The sequence below is a fragment of the Vidua chalybeata genome, chromosome 16, assembly GCF_026979565.1.
Source record: "Vidua chalybeata isolate OUT-0048 chromosome 16, bVidCha1 merged haplotype, whole genome shotgun sequence".
Classification (NCBI taxonomy): Eukaryota; Metazoa; Chordata; class Aves; order Passeriformes; family Viduidae; genus Vidua; species Vidua chalybeata.
Window position 1 is genome coordinate 13,823,147 of NC_071545.1, and position 14,325 is coordinate 13,837,471.

Consider the following 14,325-nt stretch of genomic DNA (forward strand, 5'->3'; position numbering starts at 1 on the left):
GAGCAGCTGTGTTTGGAGTTTGTGGCTGGGGTTTTGCCTCCTCCCGAGTCCTCGTCTCAGTCTCTTTGGCACACAGTGTGTGTCACACCACGGGTTGCCATCAGATACCACGTTCCCTGCACTGGGAAGGCTGAGTTTGCCAGTGTGCAGGAGGCTGAGCTCACACAGCTGCCTTCGTGCTGAGGCTGCTGCAGTTTCCCGTGGTCCCTGACCATCGAGTCCCTGTGGTGCTGATCCATTTTGAGCCATTTTCCGCTGTGTGTGAGTGTTTCTCTGCTGTTTCTTTGCAGGCCAAACCCATTTATGGTGGCTGGCTGCTGCTGGCCCCGGAAGGAACGGACTTTGACAACCCCGTCCATCGCTCCCGGGTAAGTGAAGCTGAGACATCCCATCCCCATGGCATTGGTGGGGGTGGCAGGAGGAGCAGCAAGGGCTGTCCCTGCCCATGGGGATGGCTGTGACCCTGGGAGTGCTGAAGGCACCTCCATGCACCCATTCTCTTGTGCAAACCAGGAAGCTGGGAGATATTTCTGGCAGTAAGGCTGGAATGCCTTTTCTGGGAGGCAAGGTCTCCCATAATGGGCAGCAGCCTGGGGCACTGCAGGTGCGGGTCAGGCTCAGTCTGTGCAATTTTATTGCTTGTTGATTTTGCTTTTTGATGTTTTGATGCTGCTCTGGTTTGCCTGACATGTGCCATGCTGCCAGGAAGGTGCTCAGGCCAGTGGGGTGTGGGCTGTGTGACTCTGAGCTGTGCTGTGACCATCAGAAAAGCTCCTAGTTTTCCTTTGGGGCTTGGAAACAACTTCTTTATTTTCTGCAGCTCATCATGAGCATGCCCAGAGCTCTAGAGGTTGGCTGCATCCCATTCCCTAGTGTGGATATGCCAATGTCAGGCAGGTCCTGCAGCAAGAAAGGGGCTGACTGGTGGTTCCCATTTGCTATAACCCTGCAGAGCTGTGAAGCCAAGTGCTGGCAGCAGGGACCTGCAGACAGAGCAGGACACACTCAGCTCCTTCCCAAAGGTGTTTTCTCATGCCTGGCAGAAACAGCAGCATCCTGTGGGGTCGGAGCATCCCCCACTTTCCTGTCCTGGGGCGTTTGAGGCTCAGAAGGATGTGGCCAGGCTGATGTCCTTTCACTGCTGGCTTGTGACGAGGACTTCCAGCCTGTCCCCAAGCTTGTCTTGCAGGGAGCTTGCTGCTGAGGCTGCCAGGATGGGGCTGTCTTGTGCGTGGGAGGGATGGCAATGGTCCGTGAACCCTCTGTCACGCAGCCAAAATGTTCTGGGAGCTGTTTGTAATAAAAAAATCGCTCCTGAATGAACAAGAATTGGGTTCTGAGTTCAGCCTGGGGTATATGAGTCATTATTTGGAGTCACAGCTTGTCATAGGCTTGCTGGCCTGACATAAAGGGGACATGGGACCCGGCTCTCCCCAGAACCCAGGCTGCCTGCTAAGCTGGGGCTTGTGGAGGTCCACGAGGTCCTCCGTAGTTCTGCTTGTCCCTGAGCACCCTGGACTTTGCCCGAAGGGCTGAGAAAAGTGAGATAAGAATTGCTGCACTGGGGCTATGAATCCAGGACTTTTTTATTTCAGCCTGCTCAACCAGTTTTTGCTCTTGGGCTGAAAACAACCTGGCACACATGAAAAAAAAAAAATGCAATTTTCCAGCCAGATCAGTTCTCCAATCTGATTTGCTGTGCAGCTGCAGAGGCAGCAGTGCCGGCATGGTGCCAGGATTGCCTGGGCAGAGCCATACCAGAAGTGCATCCACCATCCAAACTGAGCTCGTGTGCTGCTGGGGGACATCTGACATGACACCCTGTCACCCTCCAGCACTGATGCTGGAATAGATGGTGCAGGATGAAGCTGAGGACTCAGAGCATTTAGTTTGGGGATCCTTCTGGTGTCCCCAGCATTCATGGCATGAACCTGAGTTATGAGAGGTTTAGTTTGGATATTAGGAAAAGGTTCTTTCCCCAGAGGGTGGTCAGGCACTGAACAGGCTTCCCAGGGAATGGGAAAGGTGCCAAGGCTGCCAGAGCTCAAGGCAGTCAGCATTGGGCAATGTGGGCTGGTGCACAGAGACCTTTGTCAGGGCCCTGCCAGCTGATGTGCAGCTCCAGTGCTCCCAGCAAGGCCCAGGGGCTGGTGGGCACTGCCATGACCCACCTTGATGTCTTTTCTTGCAGAAATGGCAGCGTCGGTTCTTCATCCTCTACGAGCACGGGCTGCTGCGCTATGCCCTCGACGAGATGGTGAGTGCTGCCCAGCTGTGTCCAGGCTCTGGGGATCTGCTGGGTTATCTGCTGCCCTTGGAGTGCTCTGCCAAGCTGGAGGAGAGTCGTGCTTGCTGGATCTGACTCTGTGCCAGGCTGGGTTTGTGTGGGAGCTCAATGGACGCTCTGCAGAGGATGGGTGGGTGTTTCAGAGGCGTGTGAGTCCCGCCTGGCATGGGATTCATCAGTTGCTGACAGATCCCACACTGGCAGGAAATGCTGGAGGGGGTCCCCAAGGTCATTGCCCCTCCTTTTTGCCCAGTGTCCCAGCGCCAGCTGGGTTTTGGTTGTGGTGAATCACCTTGGCAGTGTCCGAGAAGGAGGCCCTGCCTAGCAATGCCCGTGGAAAGTAGGTCAGCTGGAACGCCTTCCCACCGCCTGCCCGCCCTGGAGCTGCAGCTTGTCACCAGCACCGTTCCCATCAGCAAAAGGGGATCAAAGGAAGGGAAACCCATTCAATGTGAGCTGCAGAGTGGGGCTGAAGAGCCCAGTAGGTCAGTCCCAGGAGCACCCAGGACTGCTGATCTATCCTGCTGGCTACAGGAAGTCCACGGGAGGGTGCCCAAGGCTGAGCAGGCCGGCACAGTGGACACTCACGTGCTGGGATCTGCCTGGGCAGGAGGCTCAGGAAGCCAGCTGGAGTGAGCACACCTGTGGGACAGGGACACATGGGGACCTGTGTCTGTGGCAGGGAGGCTCCCTGCAAGGTCAGTGTGCCTTGGTCCTCCTCCAGTACCTCCTGTGAGGGTACCGTGGAATAAGGAGGCACGGCGAGTGTGGCTCAGATTTCATGCTGTGTTTGTTTGTATTTTTACTTGGGGTTGGTCCAAGTGCCCTAAATAATTTAAATGTCTTGGGTAGGAGCAGTGGAGGCTTTAATACATTTTCAGTGTCAGCAATCTGGCTCTGCACTGGGCTGGTGTTTCCTGTCCTACACTGACAGGAGGGTGCTTTGTGTCTGGGTGGAGTAGGGAGATGCCCCAGTTTGAGGGTAGAGGTGCAGGAATGCCGGGAAACACAATCTGGAATATTTTTTTGCTGTTTTGCATCCTGAGGAGGTTGACCTGCCCCAGGTTCTACCACATCTGGACAGCAGCAGACAAGCAGTGCCCCAGCCCTGTGCCACAGGGGCCTGAGAGCAACTAGAGGACAGCAGGAGCATCCCACAGTTCTCCAGGCACCTGTTGGGTTTTTTCCCCTTGAGAAGGGGAAAAGTGGAAAAATACAAACAAAAAGGGAAGGCACACGTGTGCAGCATGGGATGGTGTCCTGGGCAGTGTGACAGCACTGTGCTGGCTCCTGGACTCGCTGCCCCATGGCCACTTGTGGTGTGATGGATCCCAAGAGGGTCTGACGCAACAGGAGACCTCCCAGGCAGTGGCAGGCTGGGATTGAATGGCTCTGCTTGGACCTTTCAGACATTAATTTTGTGGGTTTGGCAATTTCTGCTCCTATTAAAAGTGGAATTGGAGGGAGGAGTGAGCTTGGGTGGGGAGTCCTGGACTGGTGATGCTGGTGGAGACATTCCTGTGCCTGGCCAGGGAGGTTCTGCTCCTGGCTCCCAGCAGGTTGGAGAGCAGTGGGGTGTGGAGGGGCAGCTCAAAGCACAAGCCCAGGTTGAGGAGACCTCAGGGAGTCCCCAGAGATGTACTCAGACACCATGTAATGGGGCAGCACTGGGCCCAGGGAGCCTTTTGCCAGGGATGGATAAGGTTTGGTGTTGGATTGGAGCGTTTTGGGCATGGAAGGTGGGGCAAGCAGGCAGCAGCTGTCCCGCTTGTCCTGTTCTCTCCTGAGACCTGCCCAGGGATATCCCAGAGCTGATCCTGAGTCTGTGCTCCTGCTTGGCCACCTTCTTTCTGTGTGTCAATCGTTCTCTCTGTCCTTGCTCTGCCATAGTTCCAGTCTGAAAACAAAATGAGTTCTGCATGATGGCTGTGATGGGGAGAATTTGCACAGGCTCTGGACCTTCATCCCTTCGGACCAGGCTGAGCTGCCAGACTCTCCCTGGGGTCTCCCTCTTTAAAGCTGGGTGCAGTTGGTGGCACCCAGATCTAGCCTGGTCACTGGGAATGCCCAGGAGATCCCACCCCCTTCCCCTCTGCAGGGACCATGCCAGCAGCTGTTCCCAGCTCTGCCGAGCCCTGGCTAAGCTGAGCCTGCTCAGACGTGCAGAAATTCCTGCCTCCCAACTCTGGGTGGATGTGGAGGTTGTGTGATCACCTTGGGGTGCCTTCCCATCCTGAACATCCACGATTGCACCCTGATGGTGGCTTGCTCCTGCTGTTTGATAAACCTTCATGCTGGGACCGATGATGACAGGGGCTCATGCTTCTCTGCAGCAGCTGGAGGATAACAAAGGCACTCCTATTGAGGGCAAGCAGGAGAGAACAGGCTTGGAATTGAGCTGCTGTGTTGTGAGTGTCCAAGGACAAGTTTCAGTTCTCCTGGTAAAACACCCTGTGGTCTCCAGTGAAACCACTGCCGTGGGAGAGCAGCCCGGCACTGCGGTGCTGGGGCGGTCTGGGAGGTTTGGTTGGGATATGGGAGCTGCCACAAGAACAGTGCTGGGCTCAGGGGCCAGAGCCAGCGAGTGGCAAGTGCAGAGCTTTTGCCTGCTTTTGTTTTGATTGCTGTGATCTATAATTAGCGGCCGAGGTCTCTATAAATAGAGCCTGCCTGCGTGGGAATGGAGAGGCAGGAGGGGCTTTGCCATGTCCCTTCCTGGGCCTGCAGGTGGGCCCGTGGCCTCAAGCACTGCCTGGGGATGGAGCCAGCCCCGTGGCTGGGGCAGGTCAGAGGAGTGGGTCTGGATCTCCAGGCCAGTTTCTTAATGAATCACTGCATGCCCAAGGCAGGCCTTGTCTCTGTGCCTCAGTTTACTCCTGTGCCATTTCTCTTGAGCTAGGATTTATACTAGGTTAGCATTTTGCATTTCCCTGGGGGTATTCTCATGTCACATCAGGCTTCCTTTTGGTAGCTGAGACTATTAATTTAGAGGCTTTTTGCTTTGTGTGTGTGCTGGTTTGAAAACAGGACAAAATTCAGGCTTGTCTGGGAGCATCTCAAACTTGCTGGTGCTGTGTATGAGAGGCAAGGTGAGAGCATCTTCTGCATGGGCTCTTTTAGTTTTCCTGCAGGGATTCAGGAGGAGCATCCCTGGGCATGACATACCCATTTGGCAACAAACTGACCTCAGTCTGTGTCTGGCACTTCCCAACTTGGTGACATGTGTGAGCCCTGTCTCTACCCTTCCTGTTATTTGCTGGAGTCGAATTGCTTTGTGAAACTTGGAAGGGATCTAGGAGGATACTTGAACCAGTAGTCAGCCACCTCAATACCAGAGTTTGCTGGGGTTGGATGGTTGTGTCCTCTGTGGTGGTGTTGCAGACCCTTCCCGAGCTCACAGCAGGGTGGTCCTGCTCCTAAATCAGGAACTCAGATGGATCCTAATGTCATTAACCTCAGTACAATGGAGCAGAAATCTCTGCTCCAGCCTGTGATGGCAGGGAGGGAGGTCAAGAGGGAGCTGATGGGACTGGGGTGAGATGAAGAGCGAGGCCAACCTGGCATCTGGGAATGGTTAGGGAGCAGTGGGACCCCTGGGCTGCGTGTATAAATAGGAGAAGAGAGGCCAGCTCAGAGGTGGGAGGTCTGGCACTACACAACAGGGCTGTGGGGTCACATCTGGAGACCTGCTCGGCCCCAGACCCCATTCCTGGCCACAGAAACCAAAGGAACTGATAAATGGGTAAAAAAGGAGAATGGTGCAAGCATTGGTGGCAGCTGGAGGGGGATCAGAGGAAGGGATGTGTGCTTGCTGATGCTGTGATCCACAGACCTGTGTGATTATTGTTTCCTAATTCACCCCCTCCAAACACCTCTTTATTTGGAGGAAAGGGGCATTTTAAAATGTCACTGTCAGCAGAGCTGTGCTGCGTTGATTTTCATTGTAGTTGCCTCCTTTGTCATCTGTATTGTTTTAAGAAGCTGAGAGCCCGTGTGTGTGTTTTTCCCCTCCTTTTTAGATCAAAGCAGTTTACTTCAGTTTTGGCACAGAATTGAAATTCATTGGCAGGGATTAAAAACAAACCTTAAACATCCTGGCCTCTCTGTCCTTACTTTTTCCACACATTTTGCCATTTAAGTGTTTCCAAGCTCTCCCTGCCCCCTCCTCCATGGGAGCACCAGGCTTTACAAACCCCATTCCCCTCATTCCCAGTGGTTCCCCCCCCCATGGACACAATTTTCCCAGTGCCTCTGTTTGCCAGATCAAGACTTTCAGTTTCTGTTTAGCATAAAAAGGTTTTGGCTTGAATCAAAGCATGTTTGAAATTTAAAGTAAGCAGAGACAGAAAGGCTGGGTAGGAGTGACTGTGTGAGGTTCAGACAGTGACAGGGACCCCCCCCATCCCAGCTTTTTCTCCAAGACTGGATGTAGTCAAGTCAGGGTGGACAATGATCTGTGAGGTTATATGTGGGATGTTTGGTGTGTATCTCATAGATGATGCAGTAGAAATAAGGAAATGTTGGGAAAATTGGGAAGCAGAGATCCTTTCTCCTTCAGGAAAGCTGGGCAGGAAAGGGACACCTGAAATCAGGGTGCAAGGGAGAGAAGACAAACTACGTCCTTGTGTCTGCTCTAGAGGCGATGCAGAGACAGCACAAGTGCTGGTGACTCTGAACAGAGCTCAGAGATCTTCGATGAATTTGCTGTGTTTAATTTTCAATACTGATTTGGGTGAAAAAAGTCTGTGAACTTACAGGGAGCCCTGGGGACTCATTCCCCAGGACATTGCTGAAGTCAGGACCAAGCAGCCTTGAAGGAGGTGAGAGGAGGATACACAAATCTTCATTTGTGGTTTTATATTAATCTCTGTCTTGATGCTGATGCAAGTGTCATTACTGGGCTCGGGTGTGGGGATCCCATAATGGTGCCTTTGGGGTGTTCGTGTCTTCCCATTTCTTTTTGCTCCAAATGTCTAGCCCCACTTGCTGCGGGAGGTGGGTCCTGCTGTCAGGACACCCGTGGGCTCCTCTAGGAATGGTTCCCTGCATTTTCTAAACCCTCTTCTGGTTTATGTCTTTTAGTCTGGCTTAGTGTGTTTGGGAAGGTAAAACTGCTGAGCTGCAGAAGAAGAATTTGGGAGGGGGTTGAGGGAACAGGAAGCTCTCCTCCAGGGATGGCTCCATCGCAAGTCCTGGCAACTGACAATGGCTTGGGACCATCATCGGGGCCCCAGAAGTGCCTGGGTTTATTGTGAGCTTTGGAGGACACTGTTGTCCACATCCAAGCCCCCCAAGAAGGACATTTTGTGGCTGCAGGACCCTCTCAGGAGAAGCCCCTGTGTGAAACAATCTGTGGTGGGAGGTTTGGGAGTTAACAGGCAGAAAGAGGATGAAAGTGGAGTTGAAAGCTCCATGCAGCCAGTGACCTCCTGACACAAGCTGCTTTGATGACCTGGCCCAGGTGCTTCCTTCCTGGAAACAACACAACCCCTATTGTCTTCTGCAGGGCGAGCCACAAAGCTGGAATTGCTCTTAGGCTGAGCAGCAAGGACAGGTTCAAGTGGCTCCATCCTTCTGCTTTTCCCCACTCCTCGTCCCTCGAGACCTAGCAAAGACGTTTCTGTAGAAGACGTGTGCCAGAGCAGCGAGGGAAGTGAGCTGGAGTTTAGATTTCATTTATCTTGTTCATGGGGGGGCAGAGTGAAACAGGCACTTGCAGCAGCTGGAGTTCCTTTGTGACTCCTGGACCTGTGGCTTCCAGCCCGGCTGTGGGCTCTTGGTGAAGGAAAAATTGTATCTGCTGGCAAAGGTTAATGTGGAAATCAAGCTCTGATGGCATTTAGGAGGGAAGATGTCAGGGCTGGCAGTGAAATGACACAGCTAAGGCTGAGCAGTTACCCTCGCATGGGCCCCGTGGTCCCCCAGGCAGCAGAGGAAGGGGCAGCAGTGGTGCCTGATCCCAGCTCTTTCCAAGCCAGGGCAGTGCTAGGCTCCCAAACATCCCCTAGTTCCTGGGTGGCCGTGCCAGTCCACACGTGAATGACCAAACCACCCAAGGAACCAACAGAAACACCATTTTTTCACCCTGCTGTTGCTTGGTGCTGGGGAGGGGATGTGGAATGAAGTGCCTGCAGAACAACCCTGAGCCCACCAGCTGCAGCCATGTGGTGGGGATGGGGTTGGGTTTTATTCTTTCCACCACATCAGGTCGGTGGGGACCACCAGTGGTCTGTGGGCTACAGGTTGGGTGAAGCTGGGTAATAGCATCCCTTTCCCTGCTCCTAGAAGAAGCAGCATCCCAGCAGCTGGCACATGCCTCTTCCTGCTGAGGATCATGAGGTATCCTGGCATTGACTGGTGGGATTCAGTGCTGCAAACCCCTCAGTGACAGCTCAGAAAGGAGGACGAGGACATGAATGGAACAAGGCAACAAAGCTGCTCCAAAAATCAAAGCGCATTCCCCCTTTCTTTCCCCGGCAGAGATCCTGCATTCATTGATTGTTGACATGACATATGTGGGTTGGAGAAAGGCAGCGGCAGCTTCTGGCAGGGGAGGAAGGGGCTGGGGGGGCCGGAGGGGTTCTGCAAGCCGAGATGCTGATTACCAGGGGCAGCAAATAGCTTGCAGCTGCCTCCGCTCAACACGCTCTTTGTGGCGCTTGCAGCCACTCTTTGGACGCAGCTATTTTTAATTTCCCCAAGCGCGCACAAAGCAAAGGGGGTGGGCGATGCCGCTGGCGTCCCCCCTTCCTGCCCCCCGCTCCCACCCCTTTCCCAGACAGCCCTGCGCTTCCCAGCTTCCTCCCACCCTCCGGGGAATGTGGGGAGCTGCGCTCCCTCTTTTTTGGTTTTTTTTTTTTTTGTTTGTTTTTTGTTTTTTTTGGGGTCCACGTTGGGAGCCGGCCTCGGCTTCCCCTCCCTCCCCCCCGCGCCAGTGTGTGCGGGGAGCTGGGAAAATGCAGAAATAAATAAATACGCAATTAGGCAGGCGTCCAGCCATGGAGGGGGGTGTGCTGCAAAAAGAGACTCCGGCCAAATTTTGGAATGCCTGAGAAAGCGGCTGGAGCCGTGGGCGAGTGCCGGGTTGTGGGCTTCCCACCGCCGCCGGACAAGGGGCGGCTGCGACCCCCGAGGAGGAGGAGGAGGAGGAGGGAGGGTGGCAGCTCCCAGCCTTGCTCTTCCCCCCACTGGCATCTCACTGAGTGCAGGACAAGGCCTGTTTGTGCTGGAGCATGGTGAGAACGAGGGGTCTCAGCTTGCTATTGCCTCGGCTCAGGGGTGATTTTTCCACCAAAAGCTGAGTTGTGCCCTCTGTTCAAGCAGCAACACGGTTCAGGGTTAATAAATTACTTATTTGCAATCTTTGTGTCTCTGTTAGGTAAGCATTGGTGAATATGATATTTCTGCTTTATCCCAGGCATGAATTATTCATCAGGGTTTGGAGGCTGTAAAAGGGACATCAGGTTAAAACTTGCGTGGAGACAAGCTGAGGTCTTCAGTGGGGTTTTGTAAACAGCTTTTCTCAGGGTTACCAAGTGCAGGGTTTTTGCAGGAGTCTTCCCCCTTTTGTCTGTGCTGCTTTAAGGCATTTCTGGTGAAAAATGAGAATTTCCATGCAGATGTGATTATTGGTCTTGCTCATTTACTTACCATGGGCTGCAAGATACAAACGTAGAAAAAAAAAAATGCCATCAAAATACTGTTTTTCCTTTATGGAGAACCAGGTAACAGCATGTGAATGTGTAATACGTATTTTGGTAATACGTATTTTGTAAGATCTTTTTATTTTGCCCTGTTTCTTCAAAGCTACAGAGAAGGTTCTTTCCAGCAGTCACTGAAATCTGACTGCAAGCAGGTAATGAGATGAAACAGCCAGACAGCTTTGCTGAAAGTTGAAATTACCATAGGTAAATCACATGTGTGGCAACTTTGCTTACCCTTCACCTCCTTCCTGCAGGATCCAATCCAGGAGCTGGTTTGTGGGAGTGTGTTAACAGCCTTGTGCTCTGCTCCCGAAGGCAGCACAGCTCCTCTTGTGCTGCTGCAGGAGAGAGGTGCTGCATGTGGAGCCTGGGGTGCTCCAGGAGCTGGGGAAAGCAGGGAAGGTCCCACCTTCCATGGAGGTTTTCTGCCCCCTGTTTTTTCCTGGCATGCACCCCACGGCCATGCCACGTGTTTGCTGCCATGGCACCCTTTGCCGTGGGGCTGCAGGGAGGAAATCCTTCCCTGTGAGGGTGGGGAGACCCTGGCACAGGTTGCCCAGAGAAGCTGAGGCTGCTCCATCCCTGGAAGTGTCCAAGGCTGGGTTGGATGGGGCTTGGAGCAACCTGATCTAGTGGAAGGTGTCCTGCCCATGGCAGGGGGTTGGAACTGGATAAACCTTCCAATCCGAACCATTCTGGGATTCTGTGGCATGATCCTGGGGGTCTTGGCTCTTGCAGCCCCCGGGTCTTGGGTGCTGTTGGCTCCAGGTGCCGTAGCTGTGGCTCTCCATGATTTTATGGCCAAACAGAGCCCTGGGAAACTGCAGTGAGGCTGTCCTACTGTGACCCATGGCTGTCCCCACTCTCCTCCCAGTTCCCTTTGCTGTGGGTGACTGGTCCTTGGGCAGAGGAGACAGAGGGAACAGGCACACAGCGTGGTTTTAGAAGTGTCCCTGCAGCATCCTGAGCTCAAACGGGATTTCCACCTGTCGTGATGGTGCGACTGGAGAGAAAGGTGGGGTTTTGGAGCACACCCAGCCTTGGCCCTTTCCTCCACATTTCATCAGCCCTGTTGAGATCGCATCGATAAAGTCACAGGGATCACCGGGGCACTGGGGAGCTACTGGGATATAATTAGGGTTTTGGTTCACTTTCCTGGCTGCTTTCCCATTAGGGGAGGGACAGCAGGGATTATGGATGGAGCAGATGTGTGGAGGGAGGGGATGCTTGGCTTTCATGGGTGGTTAATGCCACGTACAGGCCAGTGCTGGGGGGTGTGAAGTCTGTCATCCCAGGCATGGGCCATGGAGAAACCTCTTGTGCTCATCCCCCTCACATGCACTAGCCCCAGATTGCTCCCCTCTGCTGGGATTGCACAGCTGCTCCCAAAGGAGGTTTTGGGAGCAGCACACGGCTGTGAACTCCTTCCTCTCCCTGTACTCCTCTACAGGCACCAGATGTGAGCAGCAGGTTTAGAGAGAAAATGCTGCTACCCTGGGACAGTTCCAGCAACCTTATATGTTAGTCATGAATTTATCCTGAGCATTTAAAGCACTTTTTACCCTAGGTGCCACTTGCCTTTAAACCTGGTGGTGCCTGCCTGGCCAGGACAGCTCTTTGCTATCATTTCAGTGCTTCCACCACATCGTGCCTGTGGCAGCAAAGCCCAGCTCAAACTGCTGCTGGGTGGTCTCCGTGCCCCACAACAGTTGTGTGTGTGCCTGTTGGGAACTCTTCTCCTTGGAACTGCCCAGAAGGCTCACATTTTGGGCCACTTGGTGGGATGGCCAATGGTCAAAGTTAGGAAAACTCTCTCCAGCCATCACCTCAGCTTTTGGGAAGGTCTGCAGGGTCCAAGCTGGTCTGGAAGTTGCTGGAAGCAATGCAGAGTGGGGTTTTCTGTACGGGTGTGGGGTGCAGGATGTGGCTGCTGCTTGGTTGGCCAAGCCAAGCCAATCTCTTTGGCTTGGGTTGGCCCTCACACCTCCCTCCAGCTGCAGACCCCAAGTGCCCTGGGAGCCTGGCCTCCTGGTATTCCCAGCCCAGCAGGAAGCTCTGCAAAGCTCATAAGAGCGGCGCTGGGGAATAATGAGATTTCCAGACTAATTTGGCCGGATTCAAGAACTTCCACTGAAGCATCTGCGCCCGTGGGAGTTGCCCGAGCCTCCGGTGGATCTGGTGCTGCTGATCCCCAGGGCTGTCGTCTCCTCCTCTGCAGTTGTTGAGTGCTAGTACAAAACCCTGTATTGACAGTCCTGGGGAGTGAAGGTGGGATACCCCACCGCGGTGGTTGCAGGGCCTGAAATTATCCAGAGCTCCAGACAGTGGCTGTTGGAGGTGGCTCTTCATGGCTGTGATGCTGCTGATGGCTTGGTCTGTCCCTGTGTCTTTGCACTGAATCCTCTACTTGGTTGCATTTGCAGGAAAGGTTGTGGGATGGCTGGGGAGGAGGAGACCTGGCCCTCCTTTCCCTCTAAGCTGGAAGGGAGATGGGTTTACTTAGTGGGACGTACAGGGATTTGATTGATTTAATTTTCTGCTTTCCTTGCATGACAATTACCTTGGTCATGTTCCCTCACCCTCATGAAGCAGAAATCCAGTTCCAGCTGTGGTGGAACAGGGCTGGCCAACATGGATAGAGGTCATCCTGCCTCAATCCACGCTTTCCTCCTCCTGAGCTGTATCTAAAACTGGCATCACTGTGTGTATGGCCATCTTTGTGTGTGGGTGACCTTAGGGAGCTGTGGTTGCTGGTGTTTGGTGCAGCCCCTTGCTGCTGTGGAGGCTGTGAGCACAGAGGTGGTGGTGAGCTCCTGCACATGTGTGCCTGGCACGCGGTGCAAGAACCACCTGGGACTCGTCTCCTACACCGAGGGGGTGGAGGATAAAGTTGACAAGGCCAATTTGGAACAGTGCAATTTAAGATTCAAGAATCAAGATGCAAATGAAGCCTGTTTTTCCTTCCCACCTCCAGCCGACTGCAGTTCCCTCTCCAGGAAACTCCTGTCATGATCTCTGCACCAAGCTCTGGTCTGTCCATGGTCTTGCCAGGATTTTGCCATCGGGCTGATTACCATGACAACTTGCTGGAAGGCTGCAGATATTTGCTTCCCCCTTGGCTGTTGTGCCTGTGCATCTGGGAGCAGGGAAGATGCCACGCTGGCAGCTGTGAGCAGATGGGGTCGGATCTGTTATCATGTATTCCTCCCACCCCACTCCTTGGAGGGGAGGAGGACATTTTGCATTTTAAATGCATCTAAATCCCACAGAGCAAGAGGAAAGAGTAACTTTTGGGTTTGCAGGGCTGCAAGGTGGTGCCTTTGGTGCTGCAGGACTGGCAAATGCCTGTGCATTTTTGGGTTTCTGATTTGGTCCCCAGAGAGTTGGGATAGGGCTTGAGCAGATGCTCCAAGCTCTTTGTGCAACGTTTGGCTTTTACTTTGGTCCGCAAACAGCCAGGATGGCAGCTCAGAGCAGCCTCTGGATACCCCACCCTGGTGGGACCTTGCTGTCCTTCCCATCATGGTGCCAATGTTTTCTGCATCTCTCTCCCTCTTCCTCTCCAGCGGCACTGGAAGCGGAATGTGCGTATCCGTGGTTGCAAGCTTCCCTGAAAGGCTTCTGGATTTGTCCATGCTGCTGAGGACCTAGAGGGTCAGACACCAGTGCTGAGGGAGGTTGAACCCACTTGGTGACCACCACAGGGTTTGCTGACCCTCCCTGCCCAGCACGCGTGGTTGTGCCAAGGCTGGATACGGCTGTTCCCACCATGCACAGACCCCTCAGAGGCTGTTCAGCAGGAAAGAGGTTAACAGGAAGGAGGCAGGCTAGGCTCTGGCTGCCAACTCCGACCCTGCTTTGGAGTGGGGAGCAGCTGGGAGCTGCAAGAGCAGTGCGAAAATAGCCTTATAAGGCCAAGACAAGCCGGCTCCAGCCTCCGCACAGCCCCGGCTGGGCTCGCTCCACTCCAGCACCCGCTCACCGGATGGGTGCCTGTGGGGATGGGGCTACAAATGGGATGTGTGGCCCCAGACCTGCAGCCTGGGCACCCCTGGGATGGGTGCTGGCCATGCCTGGCTGAGGTGGCACTGGGTGGGAGAGGAACCCAAGGGTGCACCCAGGCAGTTCACAGGCAGCTCCCGGCCTCGCTCAGTGTTTAGACTCGCTGTCTGTGGACATAAACACCAACTCTGCTTGAAAGTGGCCCCTGGCTGAACTCTTCCTGCCCAGCCCCTGCACTTCACCCCCTTCTCAAACTACTCCCCAAGGAAGAAAATTCCATCCCACTGGCAAAAGGGGAGCTGATGTTGTTTTATGTCCTGGTGGAGGCTCAGG

The 14,325-nt window shown here is 54.0% G+C and overlaps 1 protein-coding gene across 8 annotated transcripts in view; it reads left to right on the top strand.

The window, feature by feature from the left end:
* Positions 1 to 14,325, top strand: part of MPRIP (myosin phosphatase Rho interacting protein) — a 77,470-nt gene that overhangs the window by 10,941 nt on the left and 52,204 nt on the right. For all 8 annotated transcript variants that reach the window (XM_053957456.1, XM_053957451.1, XM_053957453.1 and 5 more), the window contains exons 2-3: positions 291 to 368; positions 2,192 to 2,257. In XM_053957456.1, coding sequence (XP_053813431.1) covers positions 291 to 368; positions 2,192 to 2,257 — 144 coding nt within the window. The remainder of the gene's footprint in view (positions 1 to 290; positions 369 to 2,191; positions 2,258 to 14,325) is intronic.